The following is a 22335-nucleotide window of genomic DNA, read 5'->3' as shown; positions in this document are numbered from 1 at the left end:
CAAGCCTCCAATGGTGATACTATTATCTTCACCCCTCTCATTTCACGGCGGGAGAATCTGATGCACAGAGAGGCTGAGTCACCTGCCCCAAACAGGACAAGTGGCTAGCAAACATTCTCGTTCAAAGAGCCAACGGGTTGGGTGACAAGCTGACTGGAGCGAAAACAGGTTTTCCAAGTCAGCCTAGGGGTATACAGAGCACGGAAGCATCGCACACGTGGGGGCGGGCAGCGCGCCCCCAAGAGGCCGGGGTGCGCATCACTCTTTGGATAGAAGGTCAAAAGGCAGACTCAGAGAGGTGGAGTCAGAGAATCCAAACCCAGGGTAAATAAAGGGAGTGTCATCCCGGTCCAAGGCCCCTGGGACCTAGAGACTCCCGCCTCCCCGAGGCCCCACAACGGAGTGCTGAGTCACGCTGACTGACGGCCTGCGCTCTGCAAAACCTCCCTGTGCTGTGTCCCTGACGCTGCGGAGACTCTACAGCGGCCGCGGTTTCCCTCCTGGGCCTGAGCTAAAGCGGAGTGAGTGGCCTGGGACACCTCCTCCCGACCCCCCGCGAGGGTGATGTGTGTGTGTGTGTGTGTGTGTGTGTGTGTGTGTGTGTGTGTGTGTGTGTGTGTGTGTGTTGGGGGGGCGGGAGATGCCCGGACCAGATTTCATGATGCTTCCTTTCCCAGCCTATTACTGGCTCCTAGGGGAGCTGAGGGAGGAAGATGCTTAAATAGCACCGAGATTTGGTGAAAGGACCACAGCTTGGCTTTTCTCCTGACAAAACACTGTAATTAGAACTTCCTCATCTTTGTTCGTGTGTGTAGTATCTAACTGTGGGAGTCTGGAAGGACCTAGAAAATCCAAGTGGAGGCAAAACTACTTAATAGTTGAGTATGTCTGAATGATGACAGGCCTGTATTCAGAAGTTCGTTTCTGTGCCCCACATTTTATGGCCCAATAGGTATATATTGATTGTCTGCTAGAGAGGGTACATTTTAGGATCTGCCTTTACTAACTGGAGGGTACTCCTGTGTAAAGTCCCTATAAATAAGAGCGGATCACTTTCCCATAGCACTGTTGGAATCCTTTGAGGTAGACATTTCTTAATCCCATTTTATAGATGGAAAAGCTGAGGCACAGAGAGTCCCAAGTGAAAGCAGGCTGGAATGTGGCAAAGCTGGGATAGAAATCTAAGGTGTCCAGCTCCAGAATCGTCATCTTGTGAAAACACTTCTCTTGGCTTCATTAGAAATCTTTGAAGGATTGGTTAGAGTTCACTTGGCGAACAGATCTGAGGATTTAGGATTACTTATCCGCAAACGCCTGAAGATAGAAAGAGGGTCCTGGGATGTTTCCTTAGTTAGGGCTTAGATATCTTCAATACATAATGAAACCCTCTTGAATAATAAATTTAGTATATAGGTTGTTTCCGAACCATGGGTTCCCTTGTGGGGGGCATTCACATATAATTTCTCTGTGTTTTAGAGGACTTTATTAGGAAGTTCAAAGGTTTCCTGTCTAAAAAATTGCGTACACAATCCCTCCATAAGATCAAGCCAGTCAACATTCCAACACAGATGGGAGGAAGGTTTGTGCAGTCCCACCCCTAACTGAGAAACGTTGGCACTTGGAGGCGGCTGGGGTAGGGAGTGCCAGTTTTCTTGAAGAAAGTGACCCCTGTTAGGATGCCCATGCTTCAGGAGAGGACCCAACACGCATGTGCACAACAAGGACAGCACCACTTGGACTCAGTAGGCCACGGAAAAGACAGCATGAAGCTGGCAGTGAGATGTGATGGGGTCTGGAAGGAGTTGGAGGGAGAATGAGGGGTTGATATGATTAAAAGAACACATTGTATACATGCTTGAAATTACTGAGGAATGATTTTTTTTAATGGCCATGGACGTTAGAGATACACGTGTAATTGAATCCAGTCACCCTTGAAGATCTCTTTCAATGCCAACACCATCATATTCTGGTGAGATTCATATACCTCTTGTTTTTTCTCTTTGTTTCCAGTGACACCAAAAGAACCCCCACGTTCATCTTCTACCCTACCGCATAGGGTGGCCGCTGAGGGGTGTGTGGTGGTGTGGGAGGTCAAGAGATGTCATTGAAGCAAAGCATATACAATGTTCTTTATATATTTCTATTAAGTTCTTCCTGTGAGTTGTAATCGCTAGCACAATGATTGCAGGATTACATGAGGTAACTGCTAATAATGGGGTTCAGGTACCTGGTAGATACTAATACATGTCCACCATCATTGTGTTTTAAAAATCACCTAATCTAGCCTCTGTTCACAGTAAGTACTCAATAAATTACAACTGTTAGAATTTGGGGAAAGTCTACTGTTAATATTCTTCGTTTATAGTCTGTAGATATTCCCTCCATTATGATTTATTTCGTTGTCTTTCATCTTGTTCTCCATTTCTACAGCTCCACACCAGAACGTTCTTTATAAACTTCAAAATGGGATCCTCTAAGAAGGTTATTCTCTCAGTGCTGAGCCGGGAGCAGTCAGAGGGGGTTGGAGCTCGGGTCCGCAGAAGCATTGGCAGACCTGAGGTACGCTGGCTGGATGATTACTTTGTGCTTTCCTTTCTGAAGGGACTGGTGGGGTGTTGAAGGGGATCTGGTCATGAGCTTCCCTGTGGGGTGCCTGTCTTAGGTAGGGTTATTATTGCTGTGAAGAGACACCATGACCATGGCAACTCTTATGTGGAAAACATTTAATTGGGGGTGGCTTGATTACAATTTCACAGGTTCAGTCCATTCAGATGTGGTGCTGGAGAAATAGCTGAGAGTCCTACCTACATCTTGCAGGCAACATACTGACAGCCACACTGAGGGAAGTTTGAGCAAAGGAGACCTCAAAACCTGCCCCCACAGTGACACACTTTCTCCAACGAGACCACACCTACTCCAACAAGGCCACACCTCCTAGTAGTACCAATCCCTTTGGGGGCCATTTTCTTTCAAACCACCACTGCCAGAGGGAGAAACATGAAACTCCACAATTGGGGCCCTGTGTGGATCAACCCCAGTCTATAGGGGGTCTCTGGAATATGGATAAGAAGGTGCTAGGCAACAGGTGCAGCTGAACTGCAGAAGATGTATCTGGTTTTCTCTGCATGCCCATGTTCTGCCTTGAGCAAAGGAGCATGCGGCTGTCAGCCTCAGCATGCATATCCTCAGATTGTGGCCAACTTGTAGCCTCTCCACCCTTCCTTACATGCTCATACTTCAAAGCGCAAGGAACTGTGGATCCCAGCTTCAGATTCCTAGGGAAGACAACCTGATTGCTTCCTCATGGGTCAGGTCTCCTGGCTGATCCCGCATAATAAAGGATTTGTATTTGGGCACTGAGATCCAGCTCTGTAGACCTCTGTTGTGTGGGCAGGAACACAAGGCAACTCAGAGATTGTGACTCTAGATTTTTTTTTTTTTAACATTAAGAACGATTTTTATCTGAATACTAGGGAATACATGAAGTTGGGAGGGGTCTTAGCTGCACAGAGAGGTTTCAAATAGTGATCATAACCAAGGGCTAGAGGCCTCAGTGCTATCCCACATTAAATGTGAGTAAGAGAAGAAATGCATTGTAGGGATAGATTGCGTTTTTGGGAAGCAGGGCTGATTTCTTACACTCCACTCCAGGATTTTCATACTGCCTTGTTGCTGAGCTTTATACCTCTCATTACATATGGGTTTCTTTGTCTACTTTTTGATAAAAAGTGTGTTTGAAAAATATTCATCAGGCTTTTTTTTTTTTCACTGCTGGAGATTGAACATAGGGAGACCCTTGTACTTGCTAGGCAATCAATCACTCATTGATGTATATCCCCAATCCTCATTTTGGATTTTATGTTGAGACAAGAGTCTCACTAAGTTGCCTAGGCTGGCCTTGAATAGCCGGGATTGACAGGTTCGCCTTTGCTTACAGGCTTTGGAAAGTCTTGGCTTTCTTCAGCGAGTCCTGCCCTATATCATTAATGGGTTTATGTTTTCAATTTTAAAATTTTAATTGAAAAATTGTGTGTATTGTGTGCAGCAGGATGTTTTTATACTTGTATATTCCAAAGAATGGTCAAAACTAGCTGATTACCATCTGTATTACTTCACATAGTAATTTTCAAAATCTAGTCTTAGCAAATTTCAACTATATAATACATTGCCATTTTACAGTTAATAAGTGCTATTGACTTCCTGAACTGACTCTTCCTGTCTGACCAACATCTCTTCTTCGGCTCACCTCAACTCTGGAAGCCACCATTCTATTTGTTTAGATTCCACATAGGAGTGAGGGGATGCAGTATTTGTCCTTCCGTGCCTGGCTCCTTTCACTCAGCGTGATGCTGATCAGCCATCGCAGTAGGCTCCCCCATCAGCTCCATCAGTCTTTCTTCTTTGTTCTGTCTTGAGCCTCTGCCATTTTCCTTTCCAACAGTAACTCACTCCTAGATAGCTCTTGAGATCCCAAATGTACCATTTGTTAAAGAAATGACACAAATAACGTTATCTTAATGACTAAATGCATAGGGCCAGATGGACGCTGTGTCATATTCTCTTAGATGTATATCAACACCAATGAAAAATTGGAGAGAGTTCTGAGACCCCACAGACACCTGTTAGTCAGCCATTACTATGTACTGAGTGTAGCTATTACTTTAATTAGTCCATCTGTCAAGAATGTATCTGCTGAGAATGTCTTAACACTTTTTTTTAATCCTGTGAACCTCTTTGGTGGTCTGGCGAAACCTATCAATTCCTTTGTAAAACAGTGTTTTGAAGTACACAAAACAGAATAGACGAATTTCCAAGAAAAAATTTTATATTAAACATGGTTGAGGTTGTTTTTAAGAGACAATTTAGTCATCTTATATTTTTACAAGTTTTTAAGAGTTTTTATTTTTAAAAGTTTTGAGTGATGCATGTAATCACATCCTGATTTTAAACATGAACAATATTTTCATATACCTACTCACAGATGTAATATTGTTATGAAATAGCTTTAGTTTCTATTGGTCCCAGAATCACAGTTACGGATAATTTATTATAACTGACTGAGCTTACTCACAATTGAAGAAGCTACTGGATTTCAGTCTGGACATGATAGTGATAGTTGCACGACAATGTGAGTGTGCTTAATGTTACTGAACTGTGGTCTCAAAGGTGCTAAGTCTTGGGCTTAGGGAGATGGCTTAGTGGTTAAGAGAGTGGACTGCTTTTGTAGAGGACCTTAGTTTGATTTCTAGCATCCATATCTGGTGACTTACAATTACCTGTAACTCCAGCTTCAGGGTGACCTTTGCTTCTGGTCTCTGAAGGCACCTGCATTCATATGCACATACCTTCACACAGACACAGGAATATACAGATAATAATAATAATAATAATAATAATAATAATAATAAATCTTTAAAATTGCTAAATTTAATTTTATATCTATTTTACTATAATAAAAAATTCAGAAAATAGAGGTTAGTAAAAACAAAGGTGTAATTCACCTCAATATAGTTTTATATATTTGAATTTTATGTTTTATCTATCTGATATAAGAAACCTTGATTAAAAACATAGATTTTTCAAGACACTGATATGTTATTTAAATTCAGGTTTCCTGTGTCACAAATATTCTGTAACCTTAATAGAAGACAGAGGAATAATTCTGAATGTCATCAACTTTGTTTAATTACAAATGAGAATGAAGGTGTTTCCAAACAGTTATGTTTTACATTATTGAGGATTATATAGAAGACACAGTTTTGTGTCGTGAAGTTTTCCTCTTCACATGGTGACACAAGAGCTTTCCGTGTTATTACAAATTCTTCATAAACATCATTTAAACAATACCCCCTTTTACTGTATAAGCCTACCATCATTCTCTTGTTCAAGACCCTGTATTTGACTGTTGATGTTGTTAACATATTTCCATATTCTACAGAAAGGTAGACCCCACATTTCTGTCCCCCAGCCAGCAGACATGAAGGCATTTGTCTACATTAAGGTTGCTCTTTGAAGTCTGTGCACCAGGCTTATGTCTCAAAGAAATGGAAACTTTTGACTCCAAAGCTATTTTCACATTGAAGAAGCAAAACTGCTCCATTTTAGTAGCTGCCACAAGTGTCCCCCACCCGTTCCTACCACTGAAATGTAGAAGCCAAAGAGGAACTTACAGTGAGCCTTTCTATGACTAGCAATAAAGAAAAGATGGACTGGGGCTGGCTTCCATCCTTCACTATAGTTATCCATGGACCCCGCTAGACAGTCATGGACTCTGACAGACTCACTAGCATGTTGTTGTGGTTCCTTTGTGCTCCCTGGAGGAGAGAAACCCATCATCATCAGTGGCATTTGTCTTTATGCTGCCTGATTCCACCAGCTACTGTTCAGTAGAATGCTACTCTCTGTGGGTTATTTCATTACTTAAGAGGATAATCTGAAACAAAGAAAACCAGAGGAAATCACATAATGAATGTCCTGTTCCATTTCTCCCCTCAAAGTATTTGGAACAGGAGCCCAGATGTCATTTTGTTCATAACTAATTCAATTTCTGTCTCTGAAACACAAGACTAAGAGAGAATAATGGGATCTAAGTGACAGAAGCTGAAGGGATGAACTATTTCAGGGGTAGGAGGTGATCAGCAAGAGGGAGAATGCGGACATGAATAGATACACAGTATAGTGATACATGAAAATAACACACTGGAAATCACCACTTTGTATGCTAGCTGACAAATGAATGAAAAGATGGGGAGGGGGTGACCCAAGAAGAGAGGATGATAAAAATATAATTGTAGTCCCCTTATATTGGAACATTAAAGAATTCCTTAATATTATCTAATAGCTATTTCCTGAGGCAATAGCAGCCACCTGTCCTGTGACACAGAGAGGAGGAAGAGGACAAAAGCAAAAGGACAAACATCAACTGTCCACCCTCATTTCATAAGGAATGACTCTAAAAGTTCTACCCTGGAATTGCTGTGTGGTAACCAGATTCAATCATAGGACCTAGCTACAAGAGTCTAAATCTATCAAAAGCACCACCCAGAGTTTGTGGGGTACAGTCTGCATATTTAGGAATATTCTAGACTCAATAGAATGCCATTTGAAAAGCTCAGCATCCATCCTGTCTCCAAAGGCCTGCCATTTCTGACAGGCACTTCCAGCACTTCCGGATTGCCAAACCTTACCGGGCTGTTGGGGCTTTATTATGGGGTTGCTACAGGCCCGAGGGCTGGTGGCCACATGTTTTGTTTGGAGTTCTAAAGATGCCGAAAGAACAATCTTGGAAGCTACTATTTAAATTTGGCAGCTATAGGATTTGGAAGTATTTGAAGGAAAAGAAACATGTAGGAAAATAGAGATGTGATTGAATTGGGAACCTAATTAAAACATTTTAGAAAATTAGAGTTCTTATAGAAGTCTGTTCTTGTGGACAGATGGCACATGTTTATTGAACATGTTGCTGAAGCTACTGTAAATGCTTAGAGATTAGTAAGAACTAATTTTCAGGCCTGCAAGTAGCACTTTGGTGCAACAGTCTAATGCAAACATACTCTTGTTTATTGGAGTGTCTCTTATACATGCCTCTCGTCCTCCGGCCAGTCGAACAGTTCATCCCTCTGATTCTTGCCTTGATCAGCTACCTGGATTCTATAGCTCTTTACTTATACTGACTTTCTTCCTATGGCATAGATTGGTGACTGGAGGGAGCCAGTGTGCAGAGAATACAAATAATACTGATAAGGTGTAAATGTATGTATCCTTCCCCAAATCAAAGCTTGCAATCCCATCTTTCAAGTTGATGGTATTAGCAGGCAGAGTCTTTGGAAGTTGCTATGTCATGAGGATGAAATCTTCATATCCTTCACTTGATTAACTCCGACATATATTTCAAGACTCAGCTCAGGAGCCACTTCCCTGGTAGTTGACTCCCTGATGTCACCTGTTCTTATATGTGTGAAGTTGTTTTCCTTGAGAGCACGCATAAAGCATTGCAGATACTGATTTTGTAGACACCTACCCCATGATGCTAAGAATCTGTTACAGACAGATCATGCATGACCTATTTGACTATATCATAGATAATCATGAAGTGCTCACGCTTCACTCTTCTCTTACAATGTCAATTCCAATGTAATTGATGAATGCTTATGTACATGCATTGTTTCCTTCTGAATGTAATTTTCATTTTAGAAGGTTGCTCATTGGCTGTGCACTCTTCAGTGAATTTTGTTAGATATGTCTATGAATGTACCCCTGTAGTATGACTTAAAAGCCATGTCTAACATGCCGAATTTTATTATTATTCCAGTTGAAAAATCTGGATCCATTTTTACTGTTTGATGAGTTTAAAGGAGGAAGGCCGGGAGGGTTTCCTGATCACCCACACCGAGGTTTTGAAACAGTAAGTACCACGATTTGACTGCAAACATGTATCTTTCAAAATTTGACTTTTTATTTCTAATAGAAATTCAATTAGAAGCAATGAATAGAGGCAAAAATTGATTTTGTAAGTTTCTTGCCTTAGGCTGCTATGTAGCTGTTATAGCGGTTTTAAGTGAAATATACTCAAATTTAAATATTAACTTTAAAACAATTTTTATTAATTACATTTATTATTAATGTATTTTACATCCCGACCGAAGTTTCCCCTCCCTCCTCTCCTCCAATTAGCTCCCCACCACCTCCCCTCTGCCTTCCCACCCCATCCACTTCTTCTCCGTTTCTAATCAGAAAAGGGCAGGTCTCCCAAGAATATCAACAAAGCATGCCATATCAAGTTGACATAAGACTAGGCACCTCCTGTTGTATTAAGGCTGGCAAGGTGACCCGGTATGAGGAAAAGGGTCCCAAAATCTGTCAAAAGAGTTGGAGACAGTCCCTGTTCCCACTGTTAGGAGTCCCACAAGAGGACCAAGGTACACAACTGTCATGTATATGCAGAGTGCCTAGGTCAGTCCCATGCAGGCTCCGTGGTTGGCGCTTCAGTCTCTGTGAATTCCCACGAGCCCAGGTTAGTTGATTCTGTGGGTTTTCTTGTGGTGTCCCTCACCCCCCGGCTCATTCTTAATATTATTCAATTTGTGTCCTGTTGACATTTCTGTCTGAGCAGTTATTAAAGAGCAAGAATCAGCTTCTTAAAAATATACAATTGAAACAATTTATTAGAGCTAGAAGAAACTCAGGCATGATTAAATAATTTTGTAAAGAAAATCTATTTTTTCCCAAGAGTATACAGAAATGTTTAACTTTGTGTAACATAATATTTATAAGCACCAACACATAATCTAAGAACTCAGTATTATATTAAGTGCTAAGGAATTATAATTAGGGAGCCAAAATTTAAGTCTAAAGTTTCAGATTTTATGGACATACTCATATTTATAAATTTAATTACAAAATTTGGAGATTCTAGTGGACACTACTTCTTTTTGTTTTAATTCAATAGGAAATAAAGATGTGTGATGTAATCTTGTGGCATTTTCTACAGCTCGGATTCTCCACACACACATACATTCTGGGAAACCTTGGAGACTTTACAAAGTTTAGCAATTTCTCCATGAGAACCACCTGTATTCGCGGTAAACAGAGAAGGGCTTGTTAAAGGCTTAGTGTATTTGTAAAACCAATTAGTGGATGAATAAATATTTACCCAGCGCTTACAACAAGCAAGTGCTGGTGGAGGCTGATCTTTCATATGTTGGGGGTGTGCTGTGTGTTGGGGAGTGTTAGTAGAAGACAGAATGAGGCTTGAGCCCTGCTTGCTTCCGTAGGTACTCTAGTTAAGGAAGTAAAAACAGGGAAAGATTTGCTCGCTGTAACCATGGAAACATTTAACCAAGAAGCTTCCAGAAACAAGCTGAGGCTACTTAGATCTGTGTTCCTTCATTTATCCCTTGGCCTTCAGGTTCTGCCCTCTGCGAGTGTATTGGCTATACTGTCTTACTTCACAGCAATGATGGGAGCCATGCTTTCACCTTCCCTGTACCTGTATTTGATTCCAATCCTTTGCCCAGAACTCTGTAACTCTGGTTGCCATCTTACAAATCCTTTAAGCTCTTTTCACGTATTAGTACCTCCATCATGTTTTCTGAACAATCCCAAGAGGATGCACTTTCTTCTTCATTTGGTCCCAATGACATGATGTTTGTACCAGTTGAACATACATGTATATATTGCTGGTGGCCTTGAGCAGCTGTCCTTCATTAGAGCTAAGAATTACCTCAACCTCCCCTTACCGTGCCCAAGAGGATTATAAATTGTTTCAGCTTGCATTAGCCCACACTTCTCTGCGTTCACTGTGTAGAGGTAGTCAGTAACTGGCTCTTGTTACAGACAATGACTATATTAAACGAAATGACTGCTGAACACATTGCACCTGTTCCCATCATGTGAAGTGTCCTGGAAGGGGACTGCTTTGTAAGTCATATGGTATTCAGCTTTAAAGAACTTGTTGAAGAAGCTTAGCTATAGAATATTGATGTTTGGTCCTTTCCTTGTGATTAAGAATTTTCCCTTCAATTACACTGTAATTACATTTTATCCTTATTATTTTTCGACTTTATATTTACGAGTTTGCCTGCTTGGAGAACCCATTGCCAATTGCCAAATCAATGCTTGTAGAGCTTTGATGATAATTCAGGGTGTTAGAGCCGCCCATTGTGTCTCTTGTCAACTGAGATGTAACAAGGTGATGCTGCCCTCTTGGTTGCTTCAGCTCATAACATAGGCCAGCATCCTCGTAACAACCTTAGTGGTACATTTCTTATATTTTCCTGCTTTTTGGTAACCATTCAAAAATGGTTCCTGAGCATTGTACAGCTTTCTTTCTAGTATTCCTTCACAGAAGGCTGTTAATGTGCCTTGTTCACAGAGAAAATATGTGCATTCAGTAAACTTCTTTTAGGTATGACTTGGTACTGCTGGTTGAGAGTTCATCAACATCAGTGAACAATATATATAGTGTATGGGGGGGTCTTTAAACAGAAATACACTTATAATAGAGCAATGATTCTCATCCTGTGGGCCATGACCTCTTGAGAGTTGAACGACCCTTTCACAGGGGTCACATAAGACCATTGGAAAACACAAACATTTACATTACAATTCATAACAGTTATGAAATTACAGTTATGAAATAGCAATGAAAATAATCTTATGGTTGGGGTGTCAGCACACCATGAGGAACTGTATTAAAGGGTTGCAGCATTAGGAAGGGTGAGAGCCACTGTAGTAGAAGCATACATCGATGCGCTGCCAAAAACATTCTTGCCAGAGACTTGAAGGTGACCATTCTTAGACTGCCATTAGCACCCAGTGGGTCAGGACTTGTTAATTACGGGATCATGATAGTTTTATAGAACATTATTACTTCAGATCATGAGAAATTACTATGTAAATTTTTTAACTCTCTTTAAATACCAACCTTTAAATCTGCAATTTAGGACTAGAGAGATGACTCAATAGTTAAGAGCTCTTGCTGTGCTTGCAGAAGTCCTGGGTTCGGTTCCCAGTACCCACATTCCTCACAACTATCTGCAACTCTGATTCCAGGAGTGTCCTCTTCTGGCTTCATTTGGCATTAGGCATGTTCACAGTACAGTTGCACCACATGCAAAACATTCATATATGTAAAATAAAGATAAAACACCTTCCAAAAGTATAAGTGAACAATGAAGCCAAGTATACTCTAGGCTCTTATTACTTACTTCCTCTCTGGAGCTCAATCTAAATTCCAAAAGCTTGTCATGCTTAAAATTCTAACAGGTATATAAAATTAAAAAAAATAAGTAAAGTTACTTGGAAATAAAAAGAACATTAGGATCACCTGTTATGTTACATTACCTCCCAGAAGTAGTAATTGCTATTGTTTGTTTCTTTTTCTGGTATCATGCTATCTTTTTTTTTTTTAAAAAGATTTATTTATTTATTATGTATACAGTGTTCTGTTTGTATGTATCCCTGCATGCCAGAAGAGGGAGCCAGATCTCATTACAGATGGTTGTGAGCCACCATGTGGATGCTGGGAATTGAACCCAGGACCTCTGGAAGAACAGCCAGTGTTCTTAACCTCTGAGCCATCTCTCCAGCCCATGCTATCTTTTGTAAAATAACATTATACCATTAGAATTTTTCCAACATTCTTCAAAAAACTAATTAAAACCTGGCATTACTTTATTTATTTATTGTGTGTGTGTGCGCTCATGCCATGGCACATATCTGTAGGTCAGAGGTCAGAGAATAGCTTTCCAGAATTGGCCCTCTCCTTCCACTACCCATGGGACTGAGGTCAGGGCGTAAGGCTCAGTGACAAGCACCTTTACCCCTGAGCCATCTCACCTGCTCCAGTTTTTTGAATGACCTTGGTGTCTGCCCTGATGGACGACCAATCGGTGATATGTGAAGACACAACATTTCCCATCAGCTTCACCAATACTTGACTTTTTTAAGTGTTTGCCATTCTAACGATAAAACTACCTCATTGCAGTTCTAATTTACAATTTTCTGATCAAGGCTGATTTTTTTAAAAAGGTTGATTTTTGATTTAAAGATATTTGTTTATTGTAGATACTTATATCTTTGCCCCTCCCCCTTGTGCTGTCAATAATGTGTGAACTATAAGTATTTCTTTTTCAATTTAAACTAAACTTTGGAATAGACAGAGTTTACTCCTGTTGTTGTTATTGTTGTTTCATATAAGTTCTTTGTATATCAAGGAAATCAAATCCTTTTCAGTGATAGGAGTTTGAGATAGTGATAGAAGGGTGATGTTTGCTTTGCATGCTTCCAAATATTAGCCTTTGGGTACAACATAGATACAAACTACAGAACAAAGTCTGTTTTTGACAGTTCAATTGGCTATGCAAGATGGAATCAGTTCCCAGACCCAGGCGATTTTCTTATGCCCAGGTAACACAAGCATGCCCTGAACATTCACATAATGGGTGTGTGTTATCAGCATCAGTGGTACTTAAAATAGTGCTGTTGTGGAGCTCCATGATCACTTTTTTAAATACACATGAGTATAAAATATAACGGATATATTTTGAATACAAGCTCATCTTTTCAAAATGTATAGATACACATGATCAAAGAAATCCTGAGAGTATTCTATAAAATTCTCACTGCCTCATGTGGGGTCCATGAGCCAGCAATGTTATCTCCTGGAATATTCAGACTCCACCCCAGGGCTACCGGATCCAACAGAGTGAGCAACATCTGCAAACAAATGTAAAAAAATGCTGGTCCATTTGATTTTCCACACTAGAGCTATTAGGACTATGAGACGACAAATAAGAGTAAAAAAACTCAATTTTACCCAGTTAATGGCTAATCAGCTTTCAGACTCTTAGATTTATGTAGAGCTCTGTTTTGTTGTCGCCTGACACTTGTCCTTAAGCAATCCCAATGAACTTCATTGGGTCATTAAAACAGTGAACAACCACGAAAGCAGGAGGGTGGCCAGTTGGAAAGAAAAGGGCGAGGGAGTAGATGTGGTCAAAATACATTATATACACATGAGAAGTTGTCATAATAAAACGTGTTAGCGTGTATAATTAATATACGCTAATATTAAAACATTTTAAAAACTTGCCAAAAAAAATTCAAAGAAAAGGCATACCCTGGAGAAAGAAGGACAGCTAGTGGTTACAACACAATTTCCTGCCAGGAATCCAGATTTCTGGGAAAGATCGTTTTCAAAAGGTGTGAGTGGTAAGCAGTCGAAGACAAAGCAGTTAGCCCATTTCTGCTCAGCGCTGATGTTAAATTTGCCTGGGGCAACAATAATGATCAGAAACAGTGGCCGATATGAAGATTAGGCAAGCCTTTCCAAAGTTTAGTTCAAAAAAAGAGTTATCGATAGTTCATACACAATTGATGAGTTTTTAGACTACCTTGTGGAGAAGAGGGGTTTGTGCCTTTCAAAATCGCCTTCAAATGACAGAATCAAGACTTTTCAGGTTTTAGGACTGAAAGTCATATGTTTCTGGGTACCCCTCAGTCTTGGGCAAACCGAGGTAGTGGGTCGCTCTTGTTTAATTAAAGTATATTATAGGGGCTGGGGAGATGTCCCAGAAATGATGAGCATTTGCTGTTCTTGCAGAGGATCCAGATCTATCTATCTATCTATCTATCTATCTATCTATCTATCTATCTATCTATCTATCATCTATTTATCTAGGTAAAATTTTTGGAGCCAGAAAATAAACCTGTTAGAATTAAACCAGCAGATCTGCTTCATGGGGACATATTAGGATGCTGTCCATGTACTCAGTTAAGCTGAGAATATATCTTAAAGTTTCACTACAAGCCTCAGCAAGTTCCTTGGTTTTTGTTCGTACAAAACCACCCTGTTTCCAAGGGTGTGCCCATCAGAAAAGCCACGCTCATAACTCCTGGTTAGTAGCCAGCAGCATTTGCTGGCGGTGTCTGAACAATATCCTGGAGAGGAAGGGAAAGGCCCTAGTGATTCACACTTACAACTTATGACAGACCTCAGACCTTCTGTCTCCACACGGCTTTGTTCTTATTGCTTGCTGTGAACCGTTTTCTAATGCAAACAATTCCAACATGGCTGGATCCCGGTTGAAAACAAAAACTTGATTCAATTCATCACCAAATTTTGCAAAGAAAGAAAACATTCTGAGCCAGGCACGGTATCATACACTTGGGGGAAGGAGACAGGAGGTAGCTGTTCAAAGCCATCCTTTGCTACGGTAGGAAGTTAGAGGCCAACCTGACTCTCTCCCCACAAAAAAACCAAAGAAAAATATTTTGGGAAGACTGGGAAATGATACTTTGTCAATATCATAGAGACTGTCCATTGTTCAGTGATTATTTTCTGCTGCATTTAACAGTGAGACATCCTGTTATTCCTATGGACATGAGAAAAAAAAGAAGACAAGACTGCTTATAAGAACTATGACGGTTTGATGCAGTCTGAGAGCTTTGGGGCCATTAATAGGTGTTGTAGATATTGACAATGGGGAAGGAAATTATATAGAGATAATATGGTAATAGAAGAAAATGCCAAGGTGACAAATCTGCCTTTAGTTAATGATTTGACTGGAGGGGTGAGGACTCAGGCAAGCATGTAGATTTTAACATATATGTTGATGTGGCATTGCTTGTGGGGAAGCTAAAGGATTATATAGGAAGGTAGCAAAAGCAATTCCCCACTCTAAGATGCCCCTTGGTACCAACATATTAAGAACATCAGTCAAAGTATGGTACCCAAACAGGATGGTGCTGACAGAGAAAAAGCACACATCATAACAATTAGATCAGGTTCTTGCACAGACCTAGATCATCCCTGACAGGACACTTAAGAAATTGGTAGCATTGTTTCCAAAGACCGTTACTGAGTGACTTGGGTCTCCTCTCTCCTGATAAAATGTGGCTAGATTGTGTTCTATTCTAGTTAATCAGCCAAGCTGCTAATATATAGCAGTATGTAAAGGGGAGGTCCATCCATGTGCAGGTTCCTCTAGGAAACATGTTATATGAGTACCATCCTAGGGTCCCACCAGTAGAAAAGAATGCCAAAAAGCGTAACTGAGAATGTTTCCTAGCCAAAAAGAAAAAAATTGTGTATGTGTGTGCATGTGCATACATGGGTTTAGAAGTAGGGGCAGAGGACTTTTAGTTTACACAAACTTAGGAAATGGTTAAGGAGGAACGAAAGAGGTCCAGTTGAAGAAGCTTATTGGTCCAAGTGAGGAAGAGACTGACTATCACTGCTACCAGATAGGTATGAGAGGTATGTGGCCATTCAGTGAGGGTATCCTCTTCAGAGGGGGGATGATGAGAAGAGGAGGTAGAAACTAGACCGTCAGCTCATGGCAGGGGCCCCAAAGCAGCAGTTCTAGAAATGTCCTTGGTTCTCTGGCCAGAAATACCAGAATGAACTCCCAGTTTCCTATTTCCTCCTCAATGAGCACCCTGCCCAGAGGCCATACGTGTGGGTAGACGTGTGCATGGGGACTAGACCTCCAGTCCAGACACTGATCCCTTCTGGTGGGCAGTTTTGGAACAGGATCTCCAGATTTTCATGGTGAAAATGGGTTATAGATATCCCCCAATTTCAGTCCATATCCTGAATGATTTTAAGATTACCCCTTCAGAGGAGACAGTGTTGGAGTAGCATTTTTTTAAAAAAAAAAAAAACCACTAAAGGAAGATGTGTGGCCAAGAAAACAGAACCTTTGACCTGCGTGGAGACCTAACATTCTGGTGGGGCAGGATCAATGGACTGGCTAAGGGCCCCTCCTCTGGAATGCAGCACTGGCCCTAGGAAGGCTGGTTCATCTTTAGCCAAGTTAGAGAGGAGGAATCATCATCCCTTGAAGAGATACTGCATTTTTCCTTCCCAGAGTTTCTGCCCCTAACACAGTCTCTTATAGAACATAGCTATGTTCCTTCGTAAGCTGCCTGCTTTTCTGAATTACTCAGGAAAATGTAACTTTCCTTTTCTCCTTTGTATTTCTTTTCCAAGCATGTATTTCCCTAACACTTTAGATTCCCTTATTCTTCCTCTAAAGCCCCTCCACCCCCACGCCACCATGTTGCCTACTGCTGCTTGGCTAACCTTTACGCTAGCCTAATTCAAGTAGTTTACTGTGTAGTTTACTGGGTCTTCTCATTTCTATTCTCTTCCTTGAGGCTGTTACCATGATTTACAGCTTGCTGGCCCTGTGGTGTCTTTTTTTTTTTTTCTTTTTTTGTAGACGATAATAAAGCTGTCCTCAAGCTTCAAAAAGCAAAGCAAAGCAAAGCAAAACAACCAACCATAAACTTGCTCGTTTAGTACGGCCTTGAGGACTAACATGGATCCTGTGCACAGTGGAGGTAAAGGTAGAGGGCCTCTAGTGGAAACAGTAAGTAGTCTGTCTAATCAGACGTAGAAACTGTATGTGTCAGGGTGCAGGGGGGGCTGAGGCCTGAGATGAAAGCTAAAGTTTGCGCCATTACTAAGAAAAACATTCAAGGCCAAGACAGATTGGTCTCTCATTGTGAACCAGTGGGCATTGTTACATCCAGAAACTCCCAAGCTGACATAATTTGTTTAAAGTAGATGCATCTTTAGCCCAGAAGTTTAGCTTTTGGTAGAATATTGTCTGTGTCAATGGTTCTCAGTTGAAGGCAATTTTGTCCACTGGGGTCCCTGCAAAATTTCCAGTCCTTTTTGGTTATGGCTCTGAGTCCTGCTGCCATCTGGTGGGTAGTAGTCAGGACTGCAGCTAAACTTATACAGGAAGTGGTGCTGTCTGGGGCCAGGGACCCAAATGTTCCTACCTGAAAGTGCAAAGTAATGGCCTTGCTTCTCTGAACTTTCGGGATTTTGAGGAAATGGATCAAGTTACTTGTACCTAGACATTTAAGGTAGTTTATTTCACTTCCTAAAGCCATAAAGATCATTCAGGCACATCTGACCCAATGTGCCCAGAACAACCTTGTGCTAAAAAGGAACTAAAACCTGGTCAATGGCAGGAGACATAGGTCACATGGGGAAAGTAGCAGTTCAATCGAAATATTCTCTGAAAATAGATTGAGTAATTTCTCAGTGAATTTTTTCTGTCCACCTCACCCACTCTGTATTATGTATTACAGATTATATTCCTAGAGGTTTTTTTTTTGGGGGGGGGTGTTTTTGTTTTTCCAAAACAGGGTTTCTCTGTGTAATAGTCTTGTCTGTCTTGGAACTTGCTCTATAGAGCAAGCTGGCCTCGAACTCACAGAGATCCGCCTGCCTCTGTCTCCTGAGTGCTGGGATTAAAGGCGTGGGCCACCACTGCCTGGCATATTCCTCGAGTTTTAAGGTAGAAAATATGGAGATGGGGTGGTGTAATAAAGAGAACTCATTAAAACATCATTTCTGCCTGGGGAGACTGCTGGATGGCTAAGAGGGTGAACCCCAACCCTGCCCAGAAGTGTGTGTGTAAAAGGAAATTCAGGCACTTCAATCTGGAGCCTCCCTGGTAGCTTTTCACTATAGAATGAACCAAGTGGGAGAACTCCACTCTAGTCCATGACAGAGTGGCCCCTTCATGACCAGATGACACCCTGTCTCATGACACCATGTCCTAAAGCACAGGCACCATTCACGTGCCAAGAGACATATTTACTCATGAATGCAGCTCTTAGCAGGGCCTGCATCTAGTTGAGTAAGGGCTGACTGTAGACCAGTGCTTCTCAACCTTCCTAATGCTGCTTCCTAATACAGTTTTTAATATGGAAGTGACCCCAATCATAAAATGATTCCATTGCTGCTTCATAACTGTAATTTTGCCACTGCTGTGAATCATAATGTAAATATCTGATACGCAGGATATCTGACATTCGACGCCCGTGAAAGGGTCGTTGACTCAAGGGGGTCAGGCCCCGCATGTTGGTAACCTGTGCTGTAGATGAACAGTGCACATCATTTGAGTCGGCAGGGGGCTCTCTGAAGCAACAAGTTGTAGCTACTGACTTCCACTGGATGGAGATAGAACACTGCCGTGTGCTTAAAGTTGGCATACTCACAGACATTGGTAAATCATTTACTTGAGACCTTCAGCATAACCCAGAAGGTAAAACAGTAGAAATGAGCCCTTTTCCCACATTTTTATAGGAGGTAGGTATTGGCAGTTAGGAAGCTAGCTGGCAGTTAGACTGGATGTCAGGAGAAGGTTTTTCGTTTGTTTTTTTTTTCACTGATTTATTTATTTTACATCCTGACTGCAGTTTCCCCTCCCTCCTCTCCTCCTAGTCCCTCCCCCCACCTCCCCTCTGACTGCCCCCATCCATTCCTCCTCCTTTTCTACTGAAAAAGGGCAGACCTCCCATGGGTATCAACTAAGCATGGCACATCAAGTTGCAGTAGGACTAAGCACCTTCCTATGCATTAAAGCTGGGCAAGGTGACCCAGTAGGAGGAATAGGGTCCCCAAAGCAGACAAAAGAGTCAGAGACAGCCCCCATTCCCACTGTTAGGAGTCCCACAAGAGGGCCAAGCTCCACAGCTGTCATGTATATGTGGAGGGCCTAGGTCAGTCCCATGCCGGCCCCTGGTTGTTGGCTCAGTTTCTGTGAGCCCCGGTGAGTGTTGTCTGAAGAAACTGCTCCTAAGATGGAACATCTGAGTTGGAGGAGGAAGGGATGTTCTGCCTCAGGAGATCTGGGAGCAGGTGGAAGGTACTGAGGGAGTCTGCCATTCAATTTGCCTGAGTAGTTAGGTTTATGAATTTGAGTTTTACAGGAATCTTGACATGCGTGTCAGAAAGTTTAATCAGGATGAAAGGAAAATTGGTAGACCTGAAAGACGGTCAAGAATGGGAGCAGCGTAAAATAGGAGGAAAGTGAGTCGGTCGCTTTCTTTGTAGCTGGATGTCATCATGTACAAGTCTTGATTGTCCATAACAAAGGGCTGACAGTCACCTCATCATAAGGTATTATGGCTTTGGGTCTCTCAGTTGACCCCATCCTTTCACTCAGAAATCATAAGGCTTACATACATACAGCTCTAGGATTTCATCTTTGCCCGGAACGGCTGATGCCTCTGAATTTGCTAATGTCGTGACTGCTGACCGTTCTGGCTGCTGTAGCATCTCCTGTCAGATCTCTCCTCAGAGGCAACCACTGTGGTCACAAACCTATGTGGGGGCATCAGCATTTGTGAGGCAGCTGGTCGAAATAATTTCATTCTCAGAGAGAGAAAATGTTGCTTTAGTTTCTTGCTCTACTGTTGTTACAATGTAACCTTAATGACACCAAACCATAATAATAATATGCAGATTACGGTATGTACCCAGGGCCAGATGTTTAATAAGTCCTAAAAGATTATGCAAATCCAAGTTGTATTAATGTGTTCAATACATCTTCAGTGACAGCTGGATGCAGCACACAGTGAAGAGCTCAAAAAAAAAAAAAAAAAGAAAAGAAATATAGATGTAACCAACGGTCTTATTAAATAAGAAACACAGAAACAATGCAAAAGAGAAAGCCGAAAGGTCAGAGCTCAGAGCTAAAATCTCACCCTTCCGCCTGTGGTGTCCCAGCTTCCCAAATGAGGGTTCTATTTCCTGTCTGTTCGTCTATTTAAAGTATTTTGTTCTGCCTTCTCATTGGTTATAAACCCAAACACGTGACTGCCTCGTCACTGTCTGAATGTACAGCCCCCTAGGTCTTAAAGGCATATGTCTCCAATGCTGGCTGTATCCCTGAACACACAGAGATCTTATGGGATTAAAGGCGTGTGCCACCACCGCCACACTCTTGCTATGGCTCTAATAGCTCTGACCCCCGGGCAACTTTATTTATTAACATACAATCAAAATCACATTTCAGTACAATTAGATTACCACCACAAAGAAAGAAAGAAAGAAAGTGCTTTAAGACGTAGTCATATACAATGACTTTCTGAATACAGACAGCCCAGTGACTCAGGAAACAGCACCAAGAATTGACAAATGGGATCGCATCAAACAAAAAAAGCTTCTGTATGGCAAAGAAATAATCAACAGGTTACAGAATGGGGGAAATTGCTAATTATTTATCCTCAGGTGAATCCCCTTGTCAAAGGGATTGATGTGTAGAAGACAAAATTCAGAACCGGGCGGTGGTGTCGCACGCCTTTAATCCCAGCACCTGGGAGGCAGAGGCAGGTGGATCTCTGTGAGTTCGAGGCCAGCCTGGTCTACAGAGCAAGTTCCAGGCCAGCCAGGGCTGTTATTACACAGAGAATCCCTGTCTTTAAAAACTTTAAAAAGAAAAGAAAAAATTCAAGAAATGGATACCAAAACAAATCATCTGACTAATAAATGAGCAAACAATTGCACAAAAAGTTCTCAGTAGAAGTACCAATGACCAACAAATACATGAAAAAGATGTTGACTATCCTTAGCTATCATGAAAATGCAAATCACATTGAGACAGCACTTCCCTCTGGTCAGAATGGCTATCATCAGGACCACAAACACCACCAAATGTTGGGGAAGATGCAGGAGGAAATGGACCACTTATACACTGCTGATGAGAATGTAAATTGGACACAATGAATTCCATTGTTTACACTAATAAGAATGCTTCAAAGTCCCAGCCTTCGATAGATCTTATATTCTTTTAGACAGCCAATAAATGAATAGTTTATAATATCAGTGTCCTGTAGGGAAAAAGCTGAGAAGAAGTAACAATTCAGTGTAGGATAGTGTAGACAAGATGAGATGGTTTCATTCAGTGTGTGATATTTGAAGTGAGGCCTGAATGAAGTGACATGGAACCACGGGAATGTCTGGGAAATACACTTTAGGAAGTGTGAGGGAGGGTCTGAGGGAGGCCTTACAAATGGGATCCCTGCCCGAGGAGGAGATGTGATGGATGTGCCAACTCTAGAACTTACTGAACATGTGCTGGGCTCCTGGCCACGTGTCATCACTTAGTTCTGACCATACTCAAGCAGCCCAACTTTTAGGTCCATGTTGTATCAGACTCCACTGGTCCTCTAAGTGAAAGTACAGGACTTCATTCCACAGCTCACAACTCAAATCACGTAGATGGCAACCTGGTGATTCCAAGCAGGCCTAAACCTGACTAGCCCTGGATGCAGAAAGAGCCTCACCATCAGGGAGCAGCAGGGTAGGAGTTCTTGAAGGCTTGGCCCTGTGTAGGCTTATGACAGGACCATGTCAAGTTAGGACCAGAGGAACTGCACTCTCCTTGTATTTGCCCATTGGCTGAACATCTGGACTGTGTGCCATCCAGTTTCACTCACTCATTCATTCATTCATTTGTTTGTTTAAAAATTGTTATAAACACGCTTGGGGACTTGGGATTAGTGTTAGATGGGTAGAGTTAATGGTGTCATTGTTCAGATTTCAGTGGGATTGCTCGTGTTGTTTTCATTTTGGAGTCCTTAAGTGTATGAATTCAAACATCCCATTTCTGCCCTTGAGGACAGTTCACAGTTGCTATTACACAATATGCTCCTCGCTGGCATCTCTTGTCAGCCAGGACCTCAACTCGTGGTGTTTCTGTTTTGTTTTTCTTTTTTGTACTACACGGCTACCAGTAGAAAAGAGTCACCATTTTAGGGCAAAACACGAAAAGCAAATACAGTTTTCCCTAGAATGTAGGGAACTTTTGGCTTTACAGGCTAAGTTTTGTGTTTGCCAGACATAGAGTAGGGCCTCTTTTTGCTCTTCTTTTTACATGGCAGCTGGAAAAAAACCACGAACTGTATTTTCTCTTGTCGGGAATTCTTCCGAATTAGCTTCCAGTTCCCTGAGATACACCTTTCTCATACTTCTCATGGTAAATGACCCTTTTCTTTCGCCACATTGTGAGTCTGTGCCTTTCT

The 22335-nt window shown here is 41.6% G+C and overlaps 1 protein-coding gene across 3 annotated transcripts in view; it reads left to right on the top strand.

Annotated features, from left to right (window-relative positions):
- Positions 1-253: 253 nt before the first annotated feature.
- Positions 254-22335, top strand: part of Pir (pirin) — a 95822-nt gene continuing 73740 nt past the window's right edge. Inside the window, exons 1-4 of one of the 3 annotated variants that reach the window (XM_028887760.2) lie at positions 254-521; positions 1902-1969; positions 2431-2559; positions 8312-8404. In XM_028887760.2, the coding sequence (XP_028743593.1) occupies positions 2464-2559; positions 8312-8404 (189 nt within the window). In that variant the 5' untranslated portion in view covers positions 254-521; positions 1902-1969; positions 2431-2463. Of the gene's footprint in view, positions 522-1901; positions 1970-2430; positions 2560-8311; positions 8405-16727; positions 16849-22335 lie in introns of those variants that run through there. The other 2 variants (XM_028887759.2, XM_037199452.1) reach the window with 2 other exon arrangements.

Source organism: Peromyscus leucopus, chromosome X (genome assembly GCF_004664715.2).
Source record: "Peromyscus leucopus breed LL Stock chromosome X, UCI_PerLeu_2.1, whole genome shotgun sequence".
Taxonomy (NCBI): Eukaryota; Metazoa; Chordata; class Mammalia; order Rodentia; family Cricetidae; genus Peromyscus; species Peromyscus leucopus.
This window is presented reverse-complemented; position numbering and strand designations above follow the sequence as displayed.